Here is a 25,758-nt window from a genome sequence, read left to right as displayed (position 1 = left end):
CAGTGCCCACTCCCTCAGCACTGATCCTCCGACAGTGCCCACTCCCTCAGCACTGACCCTCCGACAGTGCGGCACTCCCTCAGCACTGACCCTCCGACAGGGCGGCGCTCCCTCAGCACTGACCCTCCGACAGTGCGGCATCCCCTCAGCACTGACCCTCCGACAGGGCACACTCCCTCAGCACTGACCCTCCGACAGTGCGGCGCTCCCTCAGCACTGACCCTCCGACAGTGCCCACTCCCTCAGCACTGACCCTCCGACAGTGCGGCGCTCCCTCAGCACTGACCCTCCGACAGTGCCCACTCCCTCAGCACTGACCCTCCGACAGTGCCCACTCCCACAGCACTGACCCTCCGAGATGCCCACTCCCTCAGCACTGACCCTCCAACAGTGCGGCGCTCCCTCAGCAGTGACCCTCCGACAGTGCCCACTCCCACAGCACTGACCCTCCGACAGTGCCCAATCCCTCAGCACTGACCCTCCGACAGTGCCCACTCCTTCAACACTGACCCTCCGACAGTGCCCACTCCCTCAGCACAGACCCTCTGACAGTGCGGCACTCCCTCAGCACTGACCCTCCGACAGTGCCCACTCCCTCAGCACTGACCCTCCGACAGTGCCCACTCCCTCAGCACTGACCCTCCGACAGTGCCCACTCCCTCCGCACTGACCCTCCGACAGTGCCCACTCTCTCAGCACTGACCCTCCGACAGTGCCCACTCCCTCAGCACTGACCATCCGACAGGGCCCACTCCCTCAGCACTGACCCTCCGACAGGGCCCACTACCTCAGCACTGACCCTCTGACAGTGCCCACTCCCTCAGCACTGACCCCCCGACAGTGCCCACTCTCTCAGCACTGACCCTACGACAGTGCAGCGCTCCCTCAGCACTGACCCTCTGACAGTGCGGCACTCCCTCAGCACTGACCCTCCGACAGTGCCCACTCCCTCAGCACTGACCCTCCGACAGTGCCCACTCCCTCAGCACTGACCCTCCGACAGTGCCCACTCCCTCAGCACTGACCCTCCGACAGTGCCCACTCTCTCAGCACTGACCCTCCGACAGTGCCCACTCCCTCAGTACTGACCCTCCGACAGTGCAGCACTCCCTCAGCACTGACCCTCCGACAGTGCGGCTCTCCCTCAGCACTGACCCTCCGACACAGCGGCGCTCCCTCAGCACTGACCCTCCAACAGTGCGGCGCTCCCTCAGCACTGACCCTCCGACAGTGCCCACTCCCTCAGCACTGACCCTCCGACAGTGCCCACTCCCTCAGCACTGACCCTCCGACAGGGCCCACTCTCTCAGCACTGACCCTCCGACAGGGCCCACTCCCTCAGCACTGACCCTCTGACAGTGCCCACTCCCTCAGCACTGACCCTCCGACAGTGCCCACTCACTCAGTACTGACCCTCCGACAGTGCCCACTCCCTCAGCACTGACTCTCTGACAGGGCCCACATCCCTCAGCACTGACCCTCCAACAGTGCCCACTCCCTCAGCACTGACCCTCCGACAGTGCCCACTCCCTCAGCACTGACCCTCCGACAGTGCCCACTCTCTCCGCACTGACCCTCCGACAGTGCCCATTCCCTCAGCACTGACCATCCAACAGGGCCCACTCCCTCAGCACTGACCCTCCGACAGTGCCCACTCCCTAAGCACTGACCCTCCGACAGTGCCCACTCCCTCAGCACTGACCCTCTGACAGTACAGCGCTCCCTCAGCACTGACCCTCCGACAGTGCCTGCTCCCTCAGCACTGACCCTCCGACAGTGCGGCACACCCTCAGCACTGACCCTCCGACAGTGCCCATTCCCTCAGCACTGACCCTCCGACAGTGCCCACTCCCTCAGCACTGACCCTCTGACAGTACAGCGCTCCCTCAGCACTGACCCTTCAACAGTGCCCACTCCCTCAGCGCTGACCCTCCGACAGTGCAGCACTCCCTCAGCGCTGACCCTCCGACAGTGCCCACTCCCTCAGCATTGACCCTCCGACAGTGCCCACTCCCTCAGCACTGACCCCCCGACAGTGCGGTGCTCCCTCAGCACTGACCCTCCGACAGTGCGGCACTCCCTCAGCACTGACCCTCTGACAGTGCGGCACTCCCTCAGCACTGACCCTCCTACAGGGCCCACTCTCTCAGCACTGACCCTCCGACAGTGCGGCTCTCCCTCAGCACTGACCCTCCGACACTGCGGCGCTCCCTCAGCACTGACCCTCCGACAGTGCCCACTCTCTCAGCACTGACCCTCCGACAGTGCGGCGCTCCCTCAGCACTGACCCTCCGACAGTGCCCACTCCCTCAGCACTGACCCTCCGACAGTGCCCACTCCCTCAGCACTGACCCTCCGACAGTGCGGCACTCCCTCAGCACTGACCCTCCGACAGTGCGGCATTCCCTCAGCACTGACCCTCCAACAGTGCCCACTCCCTCAGCACTGACCCTCCGACAGTGCCCACTCCCTCAGCACTGACCCTCCGACAGTGCCCACTCTCTCAGCACTGACCCTCCGACAGTGCGGCATTCCCTCAGCACTGACCCTCCGACAGTGCCCACTCCCTCAGCACTGACCCTCCGACAGTGCCCACTCCCTCAGCACTGACCCTCCGACAGTGCCCACTCCCTCAGCACTGACCCTCCGACAGTGCCCACTCCCTCAGCACTGACTCTCCGACAGTGCCCACTCCCTCAGCACTGACCCTCCGACAGGGCCCACTCCCTCAGCACTGACTCTCCGACAGGGCCCACTCCCTCAGCACTGACCCTCCGACAGCACCCACTCCCTCAGCACTGACCCTCCGACAGTGCAGCACTCCCTCAGCGCTGACCCTCCGACAGTGCGGCACTCCCTCAGCACTGACTCTCCGACAGTGCCCACTCCCTCAGCACTGACCCTCCGACAGTGCGGCACTCCCTCAGCACTGACCCTCCGACAGTGCGGCACTCCCTCAGCACTGAAGGCTGGACTCTGTGTGGACAGGGAGGGTAACAGTGGGTCTCACTGTGAGTTGACCAAGTGAGCAGGGGAGTTTGACAGGACTGGTACGTAGCCAGATCCCCTCGAACCGCCCTGGACTGTGACCTAGCGGCTACTCACCAGGCTGTCCACGATGGTGAAATTGAAATACTGCCTGGCGTAGAGTTTTAGATCGTGCACAAACTGTTGGTATTCACGGTTGTCAGGCTCTCTCAGCGTTATAACCATGACTGCCTGTCAGAGGGGAACACAACCGGTGGGAGACACAATTGGATAAATTCTGCACCTTACTCACTCAACCACTGGCCTGCCCCGAATAATCCAAATGGATACCTCCCCATTGGTGATTATCCTCACACATCGATTAATTCCAACAGGAATTCAGGGGAAGAAATATCTTTACCGAGTGCCTGGGAGAATGTGGGACTCACTCCGACTGTGAGTGAGGACAGAGTTACTGAAGTAACCCCAGAGGCTGGTATCCTGTTCCCACGTCACCCTGTATGTCCACATGGGGAGTCCCTGACCCTGACCCAGCCTCCTCAGAGGCAGCTCGCAGAGTGAACACAACCTCTGGCTGGACCAGGCCAACAGCCCCAGTCTGGGAACTCGGATTCTGGGAGGTCCACTTGGCTGACCACCTTCCAAACAGTTCAGGGACATGGACAGAGGGAGCTGGATCGAGACACCCCCCCCCCACCAACACTCCCCCAACACTCCCCGCACACACACACACTCCCCCCACACACACACACACACACTCCCCCCACACACACACACACACACTCCTCACACACACACACACACACACACACTCCCCCCACACACACACACACACACTCCCCCCACACACACACTCCTCACACACACACACACACACACTCCTCACACACACACACACACACACACACTCCTCACACACACACACACACACTCCCCACACACACACACACACACTCCTCACACACACACACACACACTCCTCACACACACACACACACACACACACACACTCCTCACACACACACTCCCCGCGCACACACACTCCTCACACACACACACACACTCCTCACACACACACACACACTCCTCACACACACACTCCTCTCACACACACACACACTACTCAGACACACACACACACACTCCTCACACACACACACACACTACTCAGACACACACACTCCTCACACACACACACACACACACTCCTCACACACACACTCCTCTCACACACATATACACACTCCTCACACACACACTCCTCACACACACACTCCTCTCACACACACACTCCCCCCACACACACACACACACACCTCACACACACACACACACACTCCACACACACACACACACACACACACTCCCCACACACACACACACCCACACACACTCCCCGCACACACACACTCCTCACACACACACACACACTCCTCACACACACACACACACACTCCTCACACACACACACACACACCCACACACACACCCCACACACACACTCCCCCCCCACACACACACACACACTCCCCACACACACACACACACTCCCCACACACACACACACCCCACACACACAGTCCCCCCCCCCACACACACACACACTCCCCACACACACACACACACTCCCCACACACACACACACCCCACACACACGCTCCCCCCCCACACACACACACACACTCCCCACACACACACACCACACACACACTTCCCCACACAAACACACACACACTCCCCACACACACACTCCCCACACACACATTCCCCACATACACACACTGCCCACACACACCCTCCCCACACACACGCTCCCCACACACACACACACTCCACACACACACACACAAACCCCCCACACACACACCCCACACACACACACCCCACACACACACCCCACACACACCCACACGCACACCCCACATCCACACACCACACACACACATACCCCCCACACACACACCCCCACACACACACACAATCCCCACACACACACACACACTCCCCACACACACACTTCCCCACATACACACACACTCCCCCACACACACACACTCCCCACACACACACACTCCCCACACACACACGCTCCACACACACACACGCTCCACACACACACACACACACTCCCACACACACACACACACTCCCACACACACACACTCCCCACACACACACACTCCACACACACACACTCCCCACACACACACACAGCACACATACACACCCCACACACACACACACACACACCCCACACACACACACACTCCCCACACACACACACTCCCCACACACACACACCACACACATGCTCCCAACACACACACACACCACACTCACACACTCCCCACACACACACACCACACACACACTCTCCACACCCACACACACACACTCCCCACACACACATTCTCCACACCCACCCACACACACTCCCACACACACACACTCCCACACACACACACACACTCCCCACACACACACACCACACACACACACTCTCCACACACACCCACACACACTCCCACACACGCACACACTCCCCACACACACACACCACACACACACACTCCCCACACACACACACACACCACACACACACACCCCACACACACACACACTCCCCACACACACACACTCCCCCCACACACACACACCACACACACACTCCCAACACACACACACACCACACACACACACACCCCACACACACACACCACACACAGCCCCCCCACACACACCCACACAAACACCCCACACACACTCCCCCCACACACACCCACACACACACCCCACACACACCCACACGCACACCCCACATCCACACACCACACACACACACACAACCCACACAGACACACCACATACACACCACACCCCCCCCACACACACCACCCCCACACACACACATCCCCCACACACACACTCCCCACTCACATGCCCCACACACACACACACACCCCACACACACACACCCCCACCCACCCACTCACACACCCCACACACACACACACCACACACAATCGCACACAAACACACACCACACACACGCTCCCCACACACACACTCCCCCCACACACACCCCACACACACACACTCCCCACACACACACACCACACACATGCTCCCAACACACACACACACCACACTCACACACTCCCCACACACACACTCCCCACACACACACACACACTCCCCCACACACACACACACTCCCCCACATACACACACTCCCCCCACACACACACACACTCCCCCACACACACACACTCCCCACACACACACTCCCCCACACACACTCCCCCACACACACACTCCCCACACACACACACTCCTCACACAAACACTCCCCCACACACACACTCCCCACACACACACACTTCCCATACACACACTCCCCCACACACACTCCCCCACACACACGCTCCCCACACACACACACTCCCCACACACACACACTCCCCCACACACACACACTCCCCACACACACACGCTCCCCACACACACACACACACACTCCACACACACACACCACACACACACACTCCCCACACACACACACTCCCCACACACACACACACACCACAGTCACACACACTCCCCACACACACACACTCCCCACACGCGCACACCACACACACACACACCCCACACACACACACCCAACACACACACACACTCCCCACACACACCCAAACACACACACTCATACAACCCCACACACACTCCCCACACACACCCACACCCCACACCCCACACCCCACACACACCCTACACACACACACACACTCCACACACACACACACCCCACACACACAAACCCCCCCTCACACACACACACCCCACACACACACACAAACCCCCCATACACACTCCCCACACACACACCACACACACACACTCCCCACACACACCCACACACACTCCCACACACACACACACACTCCCCACACGCGCACACCACACACACACACACACACACACACCCCACACACACCCCACACACACCACACACACCCCACACAAACACCACATACACACAACCCCATACACACACACCCTCCACACACCCCCACACACACACACACCCCCCCCACACACACACACACCCCATATACGCACCCTCCACACACACACCCCCACACGCACACCCCTACACACTCACCCCACACACACACACCCACACACACAACCACACACACGCACCCCCACACACACACCCCGCCCACACACTCCACACACCCACACACGCACCCCACATACCCACTCACACACACCCCACACACACACAACCCACAACATCACACACTCACACACACACACCCCACTCACACACACCACACACACACACACCCCACACACACACCCCACACACACCCACACGCACAACCCACATCCACACACCACACACACACACAACCCACACCAACACACACCCACACAGACACACCACACACCCCACACACACACCACCCCCACACACACACATCCCCCACACACACACTCCCTACACACACACATCCCCCACACACACACTCCCTACACACACACCCCCCCACACACACACACCCACACACACACCCCACACACACACACGCCCCCCATACACACACACCCCACACACACACCACACACACCCGCACACACCCGCACACACACCCCACACACACCCCACACACACCCCAAACACACAACCCCAACACACACACCCCACACATACACGCCCCACATGCACACACCCCACACACATGCCACACACACACACCCCACACACATGCCACACACACACACCCCACACACACACACACACCACACACAATCGCACCCTCTCACACACACACGCACAGACCCGCACACAAACACACACCACACACACGCTCCCCACACACACACACTCCCCACACACACACACACTCACCCCCACACACTCACACATACTCCCCACACACACACACTCCCCACACGCACACACTCCCCACACACACAAACACTCCCCACACACATACACACACACTCCCCCCACACACACACCACACACACACACACACTCCCCCCACACACACACAGACACTCCCCACACACACACACACACACTCCCCACACACACACTCCCCACACACACACACTCCCCACACACACACTCCCCACACACACACACTCCCCACACACACACACTCCTCACACACACACTCCCCGCACACACACACACTCCTCACACACACACACACACTCCTCACACACACACACACACTCCTCACACACACACACACACTCCTCTCACACACACACACACTACTCAGACACACACACACACACACTCCTCACACACACACTACTCAGACACACACACTCCTCACACACACACACTCCTCACACACACACACAGACACTCCCCACACACACACACACACACTCCCCACACACACACTCCCCACACACACACACTCACCCCCACACACTCACACATACTCCCCACACACACACACTCCCCACACGCACACACTCCCCACACACACAAACACTCCCCACACACATACACACACACTCCCCCCACACACACACCACACACACACACACACTCCCCCCACACACACACAGACACTCCCCACACACACACACACACACTCCCCACACACACACTCCCCACACACACACACTCACCCCCACACACTCACACATACTCCCCACACACACACACTCCCCACACGCACACACTCCCCACACACACAAACACTCCCCACACACATACACACACACTCCCCCCACACACACACCACACACACACACACACTCCCCCCACACACACACAGACACTCCCCACACACACACACACACACTCCCCACACACACACTCCCCACACACACACACTCCCCACACACACACACACACACACGCCCCACACACACACACACTCTCCACACACACACACTCCCCCACACACACACACACTCCCCCACATACACACACACTCCCCACACACACACACACACTCCCCCACACACACCCTCCCCATACACACACACACATACTCCACACACACACTCCCCACACACACACACCCCTCACACACGCTCCCCACACACACAAACCCCCCCCACACACACCCACACACACACACCCCACACACACACCCCACACACACCCACACGCACACCCCACATCCACACACCATACACACACCCCCCACACACACAACTCACACCAACACACACCCACACAGACACACACACCACACACCCCCCATACACACACACCCCCCCACACACACACACACTCCCCACACACACACTTCCCCACATACACACACACTCCCCCCCACACACACACTCCCCACACACACATTCCCCACATACACACACTCCCCACACACACACACCACACACACACACTCCCCACACACACACACACACCACACACACACACCCCACACACACACACACTCCCCACACACACACACTCCCCCCACACACACACACCACACACACACTCCCAACACACACACACACCACACACACACACACCCCACACACACACACCACACACAGCCCCCCCACACACACCCACACAAACACCCCACACACACTCCCCCCACACACACCCACACACACACCCCACACACACCCACACGCACACCCCACATCCACACACCACACACACACACACAACCCACACAGACACACCACACACACACCACACCCCCCCCACACACACCACCCCCACACACACACATCCCCCACACACACACTCCCCACTCACACGCCCCACACACACACACACACCCCACACACACACACACACCCCCACCCACCCACTCACACACCCCACACACACACACACACACCCCCACCCACCCACTCACACACCCCACACACACACACACCACACACAATCGCACCCTCTCACACACACACATACACACCCGCACACAAACACACACCACACACACGCTCCCCACACACACACACTCCCCCCACACACACCCCACACACACACACTCCCCACACACACACACCACACACATGCTCCCAACACACACACACACCACACTCACACACTCCCCACACACACACTCCCCACACACACACACACACTCCCCCACACACACACACACTCCCCCACATACACACACTCCCCACACACACACACACACTCCCCCACACACACACACTCCCCACACACACACTCCCCCACACACACTCCCCCACACACACACTCCCCACACACACACACACTCCTCACACAAACACTCCCCCACACACACACTCCCCACACACACACACTTCCCATACACACACTCCCCCATACACACTCCCCCACACACACGCTCCCCACACACACACACTCCCCACACACACACACTCCCCCACACACACACACTCCCCACACACACACGCTCCCCACACACACACACACACACTCCACACACACACACCACACACACACACACTCCCCACACACACACACTCCCCACACACACACACACACACCACAGACACACACACTCCCCACACACACACACTCCCCACACGCGCACACCACACACACACACACACCCCACACACACACACACACACTCCCCACACACACCCAAACACACACACTCATACAACCCCACACACACTCCCCACACACACCCACACCCCACACCCCACACCCCACACACACCCTACACACACACACACACTCCACACACACACACACCCCACACACACAAACCCCCCCTCACACACACACACCCCACACACACACACAAACCCCCCATACACACTCCCCACACACACACCACACACACACACTCCCCACACACACCCACACACACTCCCACACACACACACACACTCCCCACACGCGCACACCACACACACACACACACACACCCCACACACACCCCACACACACCACACACACCCCACACAAACACCACATACACACAACCCCATACACACACACCCTCCACACACCCCCACACACACACACACCCCCCCCACACACACACACCCCATATACGCACCCTCCACACACACACCCCCACACGCACACCCCTACACACTCACCCCACATACACACACCCACACACACAACCACACACACGCACCCCCACACACACACCCCGCACACACACTCCACACACCCACACATGCACCCCACATACCCACTCACACACACCCCACACACACACAACCCACAACAACACACACTCACACACACACACCCCACTCACACACACCACACACACACACACCCCACACACACACCCCACACACACCCACACGCACAACCCACATCCACACACCGCACACACACACAACCCACACCAACACACACCCACACAGACACACCACACACCCCACACACACACCACCCCCACACACACACATCCCCCACACACACACTCCCTACACACACACATCCCCCACACACACACTCCCTACACACACCCCCCCCACACACACACACCCACACACACACCCCACACACACACACGCCCCCCATACACACACACCCCACACACACACCACACACACCCGCACACACACCCCACACACACCCCACACACACCCCAAACACACAACCCCAACACACACACCCCACACATACACGCCCCACATACACACACCCCACACACATGCCACACACACACACCCCACACACATGCCACACACACACACCCCACACACACACACACACCACACACAATCGCACCCTCTCACACACACACACAGACCCGCACACAAACACTCCCCCACACACACGCTCCCCACACACACACACTCCCCACACACACACACACACTCACCCCCACACACTCACACATACTCCCCACACACACACACTCCCCACACGCACACACTCCCCACACACACAAACACTCCCCACACACATACACACACACTCCCCCCACACACACACCACACACACACACACACTCCCCCCACACACACACAGACACTCCCCACACACACACACACACACTCCCCACACACACACTCCCCACACACACACACTCCCCACACACACATACACACTCCCCACACACACACACTCCCCACACACACACACTCCCCACACACACACACACACACGCCCCACACACACACACACTCTCCACACACACACACTCCCCCACACACACACACACTCCCCCACATACACACACACTCCCCACACACACACACACACACACTCCCCCACACACACCCTCCCCATACACACACACACATACTCCACACACACACTCCCCACACACACACACCCCTCACACACGCTCCCCACACACACAAACCCCCCCCACACACACCCACACACACACACCCCACACACACACCCCACACACACCCACACGCACACCCCACATCCACACACCATACACACACCCCCCACACACACAACTCACACCAACACACACCCACACAGACACACACACCACACACCCCCCATACACACACACCCCCCCCACACACACGCACACTCCCCACACACACACTTCCCCACATACACACACACTCCCCCCCACACACACACTCCCCACACACACAATCCCCCCACACACACACACACTCCCCACACACACACTTCCCCACATACACACACACTCCCCCACACACACACACTCCCCACACACACACACACTCCCCACACACACACGCTCCACACACACACACGCTCCACACACACACACACACACTCCCACACACACACACACACTCCCACACACACACACTCCCCACACACACACACTCCACACACACACACTCCCCACACACACACACAGCACACACACACACCCCACACACACACACACACACACCCCACACACACACACACACTCCCCACACACACACACCACACACATGCTCCCAACACACACACACACCACACTCACACACTCCCCACACACACACTCTCCACACCCACACACACACACTCCCCACACACACATTCTCCACACTCCCCCCACACACACTCCCACACACACACACTCCCACACACACACACACACACTCCCCACACACACACTCCCCACACACACACTCCCCCCCCACACACACACCACACACACACACTCCCCACACACACACACCACACACACACACTCCCCACACACACTCCCCACACACACACACCACACACCCCGCACACACACTCCACACACCCACACACCCACTCACACACACCCCACACACACACAACCCACAACAACACACACTCACACACATACCCCATACACACACACCACACACACACCCCCCCCACACACACCCACACACACATCCCCCCCCACACACCCACACACACACCCCACACACACACCCCACACACACCCACACGCACACCCCACATCCACACACCACACACACACCCCCCACACACACCACCCCCACACACACACATTCCCCACATACACACACTCCCCACACACACCTTCCCTACACACACGCTCCCCACACACACACACTCCCCACACACACACATTCCCCACATACACACACTCCCCACACACACCCTCCCCACACACACGCTCCCCACACACACACACACACTCCACACACACACACATTCCCCACACACACACTCCCCACACACACACACCCCACACACACACACCACACACACGCTCCCCACACACACAAACCCCCCACACACACCCCCCACACACACAGCCCACACCAACACACACCCACACAGACACACCACACACACACCACACACCCCCCACACACACCCCCCCACACACTCCCCATACACACACTTCCCCACATACATACACACTCCCCCACACACACACACACACACTCCCCACACACACACATTCCCCACATACACACACTGCCCACACACACCCTCCCCACACACACACACACACACACTCCACACACACACACAAACCCCCCACACACACACCCACACACACACACACCCCACACACACACCCCACACACACCCACACGCACACCCCACATCCACACACCACACACACACACACCCCCCACACACACAACCCACACCAACACACACCCACACAGACACACCACACACAGCACACACTCCCCACACACACACCCACACACACACACTCCCCACACACACACTTCCCCACATACACACACACTCCCCCACACACACACACACTCCCCACACACACACACTCCCCACACACACACACACACACTCCCCACACACACACTCCCTACACACACACGCTCCCCACACACACACACACACACTCCCACACACACACACTCCCACACACACACACTCCCCACACACACACACTCCCCATACACACACCACACACACACACACAGCACACACACACACCCCCACACACACACCCCACACACACACCCCACACACACCCACACGCACACCCCACATCCACACACCATACACACACCCCCCACACACACAACCCACACCAACACACACCCACACAGACACACCACACACACACCACACACCCCCCATACACACACCCCCACACACACACTCCCCACACACACACTTCCCCACATACACACACACTCCCCCCCACACAAACACTCCCCACACACACATTCCCCACATACACACACTGCCCACACACACCCTCCCCACACACACGCTCCCCACACACACACACACACTCCACACACACACCCCACACACACACACCCCACACACACACCCCACACACACCCACACACACACCCCACACACACCCACACGCACACCCCACATCCACACACCACACACACACATACCCCCCACACACACACCCCACACACACACACAATCCCCCCACACACACACTCCCCCCCACACACACACACACTCCCCACACACACACTTCCCCACATACACACACACTCCCCCACACACACACTCCCCACACACACACACTCCCCACACACACACGCTCCACACACACACACGCTCCACACACACACACACTCCCACACACACACACACACACTCCCACACACACACACTCCCCACACACACACTCCACACACACACACTCCCCACACACACACACAGCACACACACACACCCCACACACACACACACACACACCCCACACACACACACACACTCCCCACACACACACACCACACACATGCTCCCAACACACACACACACCACACTCACACACTCCCCACACACACACTCTCCACACCCACACACACACACTCCCCACACACACATTCTCCACACCCACCCACACACACTCCCACACACACACACTCCCACACACACACACACACTCCCCACACACACACACACACTCTCCACACACACCCACACACACTCCCACACACGCACACACTCCCCACACACACACACCACACACACACACTCCCCACACACACACACACACCACACACACACACCCCACACACACACACACTCCCCATACACACACACTCCCCCCACACACACACTCCCAACACACACACACACCACACACACACACTCCCCACACACACACACCACACACACACCCTCCCCACACACACTCCCCACACACACACACCACACACACCCACACACCCACTCACACACACGGGAGAAAGGGAGAGAATGATAAGGGAGCAGGGGGAGAGGGATAGGGTGGGGGTGACACCACAAATCCAGGCAAGCAGAAATACAGAGAGGGAGCCGGGATCATAGGGTGTGGGAGCAGAGGGAGCTTGATCAAAGTGGGGGGGGGAATCAGATGGAACTGCGATCAGAGGGAGTCAGGAGCAGAGGGGTCCGGGATCTGGGAATTCAGGAATTGGTTTCATGGTCATCATGTGACTCCACAATCCAATCTCCATCGAATTCAATGAGCCAGTGGGAGTCCCCAGAGCGTTCCCGGGGCTCTCTGGATTAATAATCCCGGGATAGTATCCTGCAGCCAGCACCCTGTCCCAGTCTTGGCGGAGGGAGGCGTGTGGGGGGGGGGGGGGGGGGGGGGGGAGCAATGGTGGCTCTCTTACCCTGTAGGCCTCTTTGGCATCCTGGTCCTCTGGGTCCTGCCGTTTCCATGGCAACAGGGCTCCCTGCCCATGCCCTCCCTGGAGGCTCTCCCCGAAGACATCGACGTGGAAGAAAGCGTAGTCCCCGCTGGTCAGGCCTGCCCGCCTGGCGCTGAGCATCAACTGGCGAAATGTGTCCGGAGAGCAACAAATGTAGATGACTGTCCGGGGCAGGGGGGGGGGGGCATTGTGGGCGAGAGCAATAACGACAGGCGGTGTGAGAAGTCAGTTCCGGCCGCAAACACCCGTCCCTCAGCTCGCTGGCAGCCGTTCGGCCCCTCCAGCCGCTGCTAGGATCCGGGCACCCCCAATTCTCTGCGGGGTTGCGGGACGGGGGCCGATTCCAAACGGTTCCCCAACGTCTGGTGAGAGGAGGTGCCTCCTAGCCTCAGTCCACAGCCGGCCTGAACCCCCTTACCCAGAGGATGACCGCAACCCCACCCCCTGTTTCAAGGCTTCCCGATGAGTAAGCCCTCAGCCCTATGCGCAACTTGAAGATCAGTCCCTCTGAAGCGTCCTCCCCCCCCGCCCCCAGTGTGTGTTGGTCTCCCCCCAGTTCCATCAGGGTCCTGGCGATTTGACCTCTGTGACCCTCCCTCCGCTGAAACTCACCATGCCTGAGTTCTCTGGTTGCTTCCCTGCCTACTCCTCCGACCCTCAGGAATACATCACCATTCCCCTTTCCATCTCGATATACACCAACAGCCAATAGGACGAGAACCAGCTAGGAGCCAGGACGGGTTGTACCGAAGGGTCGGCTTGGTCCTCATTGGGAGTTGTGTTTACACTGCTGCCCCGTTCAAGCGGTGGGTGGGTGTGACAGAATTAATCAGGAGGCCCTGGTGTCTGTGGATGTGGGGCCAATCAAATGGTGGGGGGGTTTGCTTTGTCCCTGGATGGTGTCGAGCTTCTTAATCAGCACTATGGGAGTTGAAGGAGAGTAAGGGACTCGCTCCCACGGGGAGTGGGGGGAGAATGGGGGACTCGCTCCCACGGGGGGTGGGGGGGAGAATGGGGGACTCGCTCCCACGGGGAGTGGGGGGAGAATGGGGGATCTCTCTCCCACGGGGAGTGGGGGGAGAATGGGGGATCTCTCTCCCACGGGGAGTGGGGGGAGAATGGGGGATCTCTCTCCCACGGGGAGTGGGGGGAGAATGGGGGACTCGCTCCCACGGGGAGTGGGGAGAGAATGGGGGATCTCTCTCCCACGGGGAGTGGGGGAAAAATGGGGGACTCGCTCCCACGGGGAGTGGGGGGAGAATGGGGGACTCGCTCCCACGGGGAATGGGGGGAGAATGGGGGATCTCTCTCCCACGGGGAGTGGGGGGAGAATGGGGGACTCGCTCCCACGGGGAGTGGGGGGGAGAATGGGGGACTCGCTCCCACGGGGAGTGGGGGGAGAATGGGGGGACTCGCTCCCACGGGGAGTGGGGGGAGAATGGGGGACTTGCTCCCACGGGGAGTGGGGGGAGAATGGGGGATTCGGTCCCACGGGGAGTGGGGGGAGAATGGGGGATCTCTCTTCCACGGGGAGTGGGGGGAGAATGGGGGACTCGGTTCCACGGGGAGTGGGGGGAGAATGGGGGACTCGCTCCCACGGGGAGTGGGGGGAGAATGGGGGACTCGGTCCCATGGGGAGTGGGGGGGAGAATGGGGGACTCGCTCCCACGTGGAGTGGGGGGAGAATGGGGGATCTCTCTCCCACGGGGAGTGGGGGGAGAATGGGGGATCTCTCTCCCACGGGGAGTGGGGGGAGAATGGGGGACTCGGTCCCACGGGGAGTGGGGGAAAAATGGGGGACTCGCTCCCACGGGGAATGGGGGGAGAATGGGGGACTCGCTCCCACGGGGAGTGGGGGGAGAATGGGGGACTCGGTCCCACGGGGAGTGGGGGAAAAATGGGGGACTCGCTCCCACGGGGAGTGGGGGGAGAATGGGGGACTCGCTCCCACGGGGAGTGGGGGGAGAATGGGGGATCTCTCTCCCACGGGGAGTGGGGGGAGAATGGGGGACTCGCTCCCACGGGGAGTGGGGGGGAGAATGGGGGACTCGCTCCCACGGGGAGTGGGGGGAGAATGGGGGGACTCGCTCCCACGGGGAGTGGGGGGAGAATGGGGGACTCGCTCCCACGGGGAGTGGGGGGAGAATGGGGGACTTGCTCCCACGGGGAGTGGAGGGAGAATGGGGGATTCGGTCCCACGGGGAGTGGGGGGAGAATGGGGGATCTCTCTTCCACGGGGAGTGGGGGGAGAATGGGGGACCCGGTCCCACGGGGAGTGGGGGGAGAATGGGGGACTCGCTCCCACGGGGAGTGGGGGGAGAATGGGGGACTCGGTCCCATGGGGAGTGGGGGGGAGAATGGGGGACTCGCTCCCACGTGGAGTGGGGGGAGAATGGGGGACTCACTCCCACGGGGAGTGGGGGGAGAATGGGGGACTCGGTCCCATGGGGAGTGGGGGGGGAGAATGGGGGACTCGCTCCCACGGGGAGTGGGGGGGGGGAGAATGGGGGACTCGGTCCCACAGGGAGTGGGGGGGGAGAATGGGGGACTCGGTCCCACGTGGAGTGGGGGGAGAATGGGAGACTCGCTCCCACGGGGAGTGGGGGGGGAATGGGGGTCTCGCTCCCATGGAGAGTGGGGGGGGGAATGGGGGGACTCGCTCCCACGGGGTGGGTGGGGAGAAAGTCCAGAAAGGGCTGGGGGGTGGATTGAATGGGAACCTTTAAACAGGGGAGGGAGGGAATGGGAAGGAGCTGGTCCGATTGTGTTGCTCTTGGGTAGTGGGCTGAAGGGCCTCCTCCTGTGGCAGATCGTTCCTGAAATACAGCTGGCTCAGTGGTTAGCACTGCTGCCTCATAGAGCCAGGGATGTGCAGGTTAGGGTGGATTAACCATGGGAAATTGTCCCGCAGTGCCCAGGGATGTGCAGGTTAGGGTGGATTGGCCATGGGAAATTGTCCCGTAGTGCCCAGGGATGTGCAGGTTAGGGTGGATTGGCCGTGGGAAATTGTCCCATAGTGCCCAGCGATGTGCAGGTTAGGGCGGATTGGCCATGGGAAATTGTCCCATAGTGTCCAGGGATGTGCAGGTTAGGGTGGGTTGGCCATGGGGAATTGTCCCATAGTGTCCAGGGATGTGCAGGTTAGGGTGGGTTGGCCATGGGGAATTGTCCCATAGTGCCCAGGGATGTGCAGGTTAGGGTGGGTTGGCCATGGGGAATTGTCCCATAGTGCCCAGGGATGTGCAGGTTAGGGTGGATTGGCCATGGGAAATTGTCCCGTAGTGCCCAGGGATGTGCAGGTTAGGGTGGGTTGGCCATGGGGAATTGTCCCATAGTGCCCAGGGATGTGCAGGTTAGGGTGGATTGGCCATGGGAAATTGTCCCATAGTGTCCAGGGATGTGCAGGTTAGGGTGGATTGGCCGTGGGAAATTGTCCCATAGTGTCCAGGGATGTGCAGGTTAGGATGGCTGGGCCATGGGAAATTGTCCCATAGTGCCCAGGGATGTGCAGGTTAGGGTGGATTGGCCGTGGGAAATTGTCCCATAGTGTCCAGGGATGTGCAGGTTCGGATGGATTGGCCATGGGAAATTGTCCCATAGTGTCCAGGGATGTGCAGGTTAGGGTGGATTGGCCGTGGGAAATTGTCCCATAGTGTCCAGGGATGTGCAGGTTAGGGTGGATTGGCCGTGGGAAATTGTCCCATAGTGCCCAGGGATGTGCAGGTTAGGATGGATTGGCCATGGGAAATTGTCCCATAGTGTCCAGGGATGTGCAGGTTAGGGTGGATTGGCCATGGGAAATTGTCCCATAGTGCCCAGGGATGTGCAGGTTAGGGTGGATTGGCCATGGGAAATTGTCCCATAGTGTCCAGGCATGTGCAGGTTAGGGTGGATTGGCCGTGGGAAATTGTCCCATAGTGCCCAGGGATGTGCAGGTTAGGGTGGATTGGCCGTGGGAAATTGTCCCATAGTATCCAGGGATGTGCAGGTTAGGGTGGATTGGCCATGGGAAATTGTCCCATAGTGCCCAGTGATGTGCAGGTTAGGGTGGGTTGGCCGTGGGAAATTGTCCCATAGTGCCCAGGGATGTGCAGGTTAGGGTGGGTTGGCCGTGGGAAATTGTCCCATAGTGCCCAGGGATGTGCAGGTTAGGGTGGGTTGGCCATGGGAAATTGTCCCATAGTGCCCAGGGATGTGCCGGTTAGGGCGGATTGGCCATGGGGAATTGTCCCATAGTGCTCAGGGATGTGCAGGTTAGGGTGGATTGGCCATGGGAAATTGTCCCATAGTGCCCAGGGATGTGCAGGTCAGGGTGGATTGGCCATGGGAAATTGTCCCATAGTGTCCAGGGATGTGCAGGTTAGGGTGGATTGGCCGTGGGAAATTGTCCCATAGTGCCCAGGGATGTGAAGGTTTGGGTGTGTTGGCCATGGGAAATTGTCCCATAGTGCCCAGGGACTTGCAGGTTAGGGTGGATTGGCCATGGGAAATTGTCCCATAGTGCCCAGGGATGTGCGGGTTAGGGTGGATTGGCCATGGGAAATTGTCCCATAGTGCCCAGGGATGTGCAGGTTAGGGTGGATTGGCCGTGGGAAATTGTCCCATAGTGTCCAGGTATGTGCAGGTTAGGGTGGGTTGGCCATGGGAAATTGTCCCATAGTGCCCAGGGATGTGCAGGTTAGGGTGGGTTGGCCATGGGAAATTGTCCCATAGTGCCCAGGGATGTGCAGGTTAGGGTGGATTGGCCATGGGAAATTGTCCCATAGTGCCCAGGGATATGCAGGTTAGGGTGGGTTGGCCGTGGGAAATTGTCCCATAGTGCCCAGTGATGTGCAGGTTAGGGTGGGTTGGCCGTGGGAAATTGTCCCATAGTGCCCAGGGATGTGCAGGTTAGGGTGGGTTGGCCGTGGGAAATTGTCCCATAGTGCCCAGGGATGTGCAGGTTAGGGTGGGTTGGCCATGGGAAATTGTCCCATAGTGCCCAGGGATGTGCAGGTTAGGGCGGATTGGCCATGGGGAATTGTCCCATAGTGCTCAGGGATGTGCAGGTTAGGGTGGATTGGCCATGGGAAATTGTCCCATAGTGCCCAGGGATGTGCAGGTCAGGGTGGATTGGCCATGGGAAATTGTCCCATAATGTCCAGGGATGTGCAGGTTAGGGTGGATTGGCCGTGGGAAATTGTCCCATAGTGCCCAGGGATGTGAAGGTTTGGGTGGGTTGGCCGTGGGAAATTGTCCCATAATGTCCAGGGATGTGCAGGTTAGGGTGGATTGGCCGTGGGAAATTGTCCCATAGTGCCCAGGGATGTGAAGGTTTGGGTGGATTGGCCGTGGGAAATTGTCCCATAGTGCCCAGGGATGTGAAGGTTTGGGTGGATTAGCCATGGGAAATTGTCCCATAGTGCCCAGGGATGTGCAGGTTAGGGTGGATTAGCCATGGGAAATTGTCCCATAGTGCCCAGGGATGTGCAGGTTAGGGTGGATTAGCCGTGGGAAATGCAGCGTTACAGGGATGGGCTGTGGTTGGTCCGGGTTGGATGAAGACTGAACGGCCTGTGTGCACATTTTCGGGGGGGGGCAAGGCCGGGGGTTTTGCTCGTGTTTTGGTACTCACTGCGCCCTTTCTGTTTGATCTCTTGAATCAGAAAGTTGTAGTCGATGGCTGCGCTCTCTTTGAAGGGGATGTCGAACACGGTGAGGTTCCTGAACTTGGGCACCTCCTGGTACAGCCCCTCGACGGCAAAGTAGCACGGCCGGTCATCTGTCTTCTCATCATTGTAGATGAACAGCGCTCGCTTTGTCCAGTTGAAGAGCTGGTGGATGGAGGTCACGTACTCACCCAGTTTCCTGTGGGACGGCCCAGTCCTGGTCAGCAGGGGGTAGCTGGCTGACCTGAGGGAGAAACCGTAGGCTGGTGCGCCAGCCGTCAGCATCGGCACTTTCCAGTGCCCGGTGAAACGGGCCACAGGTGCCGCTGTGTACACACAGCCGGGTCCCACAAAGACGTTCGGGTTATTGGTGAACTTGAGGTCTACGGCCACCAAGGGGGCAATGGACTCAGAGCAGGTACCCAGTTCATCCTCACAGTTACCAAAGACGTAGGTCAGGTGGTGCCCAGACAACAGCCAGGGCTCATTGTTAATGGTATCCTGTGCCAGACGGACAGCTGGGCCCACTCTCTGCCAAACCCATGGGTACGAGGTGTTATTCTGAGGCAACACCACAGCGATGGTCAGCAGCTCTGGCTCAGACGCTCCCCCGAGCTGCAGGTGGGCACACAGGGCCCAGAGTAGCCAACGCAGCCAGGCAGTGCCACTCCAACCCTCCAGCAACCTCCCAGAGTCACTCCGAGGCACACTGCCACTGGCCACTGGTGAGGTAGTCAGCACCATCTTCCACACACTGGCAGCTCATCACAAACCCATTCTGTCTGGTCCGTCTCTCTCACACTCACACACACTCCCTGCCCCTCACACACTCACACGCACACACACACACACTCACACACACACTCCCTGCCCCTCACACACTCACACGCACACACACGCACTCACACACACACACTCCCTGCCCCTCACACACTCGCACGCACACACACTCACACTCACACACTCCCTGCCCCTCACACACTCACACGCACACACACGCACTCACACACACACACTCCCTGCCCCTCACACACTCACACGCACGCACACACACTCACACTCACACACTCCCTGCCCCTCACACACTCACACGCACACACACGCACTCACACACACACACACTCCCTGCCCCTCACACACTCACACGCACTCACACACACACACACTCCCTGCCCCTCACACACTCACACGCACACACACGCACACTCACACACTCTCCCTGCCCCTCACACACTCACACGCACACACACGCACACTCACACACTCCCTGCCCCCACACACTCACACACACACACACGCACACTCACACTCCCTGCCCCTCACACACTCACACGCACACATGTACATTCACACATACTCACACTCACACACACTCTCTCTTACACACACTCCCCTGTTACACTCTCACGCACACACTCCTCTCTCACACACTCCTATCTCTCAGACACTCTCTCACACTGACCCTGTATACTGTTCTCACACATCCTCTCCTCTCCTTTTTCCATCACACATCCTTCCTCACCTTTACCCTCTTGCCTCTCACACTCCCTCTCTCGATCACACCTCCCCTCTCACACTCCCTCCCTCGATCACACCTCCCCTCTCACACTCCCTCCCTCGATCACACCTCCCCTCTCACACTCCCTCTCTCGATTACACCTCCCCTCTCACACTCTCTCTCTCGATTACACCTCCCCTCTCACACTCCTCCCTCGATCACACCTTCCCTCTCACACTCCCTCCCTCGATCACACCTCCCCTCTCACACTCCCTCCCTCGATCACACCTCCCCTCTCACACTCCCTCTCTCGATCACACCTCCCCTCTCACACTCCCTCTCTCGATTACACCTCTCATACTCTCACTCTCTCTTTTGTCACTTGCACGTGCAATCCCTCCCCACCCCCGCGCCCCCCACCCCCTCGTCCCACTCTCCTCTCACTGTCACACAGACCCTCTGCTGGCTTTTCACAGGCTCCCTCACTGCTGTAGAGTGACACTCTCTCCCTCTCTCTCCCGTCCCCTGTGGCGTCTCCCCTCCCCACAATGTACACACTCTCTCCTCTTCCCTCACAAACTGGAGCGACGATGCTGAGGATTCCGTGAAGTAGGGGCTTTGCGAGCAGAGGTTCACTTGCCCACCCCCTCACCAAGGTCCACCTCCCTCTCTGTTTCAAGGCTGAAAGCTCTCATCTCAGTCTACCATCCAAACACTGTCAAGCAAACCCATCCCCAACGCCCCCCCACGGGAATCTGTCTGCCCCCTCAGTCACAGCAAACCCCAGCTCCTGTCCACATCCTCCGGGCTTATCACTGAGCGAGGGCTGTCGGATTTCAATGCAGTAAATTTCCTTGCCGGGTCAATATCCCCCGCATCATGCCAGGCGAATGGAAAGAATGAGATTACGGGGAGGGGAGAGAGAGAGAGAGAGGGTGAGGTGTGGGTGGTCTGAACAGCAGTATGGACTGGATTCTTTGACCCTTTCAGTGCCAGACACAGACTGAGCTACGCACTCCTGCTTCTGTGTGTGTGTGTGTGTGTGTGTGTGTGGTTTTTTTGGGACATCGGAAGCCAGCTCTTGCCTGAAACCCTCAGCTTGCCAGCCAGTCCCTCCCCTACGCCTCCTCAGACCACCCCGATGGGACAGGGGCACTCACTACAGAATCAACTTGGGAGGTGGGCAGCACTGGTACTTTTTATTTTGCCTCAGAGCGCACTCAAAGGATGCACCAACTGAGATGATCAGAGGAAGGACTACCAACCGTAAACTGTTAAAAAATCACGCAACACCAGGCTATAGTCCAACAGGTTTAATTGGAAGCACTAGCTTTCGGAGTGCTGCTCCTTCATCTGGTGGCTGTGCAGTGCACAATTGTAAGAGCCAGAATTTATAGCAAAAGTTTAGCGTGCTGTAACTGAAATTATACTTTGAAAAATACCTTCAGTCGCATCTGTTAGAATGGCCATGATAGTTTCACTTCTTTCACGTGTAAGTCACAAAATCTTTTTTTTTTTTACAAGTAGCATTCTCAGGTTAGCTGTAACAATGAGTGTTAGCTGGGACAATATGTTGAAGGTGTTAGCCCCCTGCGTCCTCTGTCTATGTTTAGATTGATTCCAATCTGAAAATGCGTTGCTGGAAAAGCGCAGCAGGTCAGGCAGCGTCCAAGGAACAGGAGAATCGACGTTTCGGGCATGAGCCCTTCTTCAGGAATGATTTTAGATTCTCACTTTTTTAGATTCTAATCTAAAAAGTGAGATAACAGAGTTTTACATAAATTCATGCAGTTTTTGAGCAAAGTGCAATGTAACTCTGCAGTCGAATTATAACCTGGTGTTGTGTGATTCTTAACTTTGTACACCCCAGTCCAACACCGGCATCTCCGAATCGTAACTTTAAACAGGATCGCTGCCTTGGAGTGGGTAAGGGTGTGCAGGGCTCAAGAGAATGCCAGAGGGCTCTTTGTGTAGGGGAGGGGGGTAACGGACAGGTTAAATGGAACTGCTCCCTCAATGAGCTGAAGAAGACCTGACCAGATCTCCTCCTGTGTTAAACCAGTTAATGAAACCTTTCCTTAACCCATCACCGTTTCTAGAACCTGCCCTGGCAGAGTTGGTGGCTCAGTGGTTAACACTGCGAGACAGCGAGGTCCGCAAGACACTGGAGAGTCAAAGGCAAGAGTGTGGTGCTGGGAAAGCACAGCAGGTCAGGCAGCACCCGAGGAGCAGGAGAGTCGACGTTTCAGGCCGGAACACTTCATCAAGATGAAGCAAGATCGGGCCCGGATTCGATTCCACCCTCCGGTGACTGCCTGTGCAGAGTTTGTACATTCCCCCCACCATGTCCGCGTGGATTTCCTCCGGGTGCTCCGGTTTCCTCCCACAGTTCAAAGGTCGGCAGGTTAGGGTGGATAGGCCATGGGAAATTGTCCCATAGTGCCCAGGGATGTGCAGGTTAGGGTGGATTGGCCATGGGAAATTGTCCCATAGTGCCCAGGGATGTGCAGGTTAGGGTGGATTGGCCATGGGAAATTGTCCCATAGTGCCCAGGGATGTGCAGGTTAGGGTGGGTTGGCCGTGGGAAATTGTCCCATAGTGCCCAGGGATGTACAGGTTAGG

General features: G+C 58.6%; 1 protein-coding gene across 1 annotated transcript in view; it reads right to left on the bottom strand.

The window, feature by feature from the left end:
* The window catches only part of LOC148135297 (atrial natriuretic peptide receptor 1-like), a 183,350-nt gene extending 160,194 nt beyond the window's left edge, over window positions 1–23,156 (bottom strand). The window contains exons 1-3 of the mRNA XM_087985107.1: window positions 21,605–23,156; window positions 15,952–16,151; window positions 3,106–3,219 (exon numbers count right to left, since the gene is read on the bottom strand). Of these exons, the coding sequence (XP_087841233.1) occupies window positions 3,106–3,219; window positions 15,952–16,151; window positions 21,605–22,382 (1,092 nt within the window). The 5' untranslated portion in view covers window positions 22,383–23,156. The remainder of the gene's footprint in view (window positions 1–3,105; window positions 3,220–15,951; window positions 16,152–21,604) is intronic.
* Between the last annotated feature and the right edge of the window lie 2,602 nt (window positions 23,157–25,758).

This window comes from Chiloscyllium plagiosum, unplaced genomic scaffold, assembly GCF_037043375.1.
Source record: "Chiloscyllium plagiosum isolate Xiang-an unplaced genomic scaffold, Cpla_swu_hap1 HiC_scaffold_50, whole genome shotgun sequence".
Lineage (NCBI taxonomy): Eukaryota > Metazoa > Chordata > Chondrichthyes > Orectolobiformes > Hemiscylliidae > Chiloscyllium > Chiloscyllium plagiosum.
Note: the sequence above shows the minus strand (reverse complement) of the source record. Positions and strands in the feature narration are given on the sequence as shown.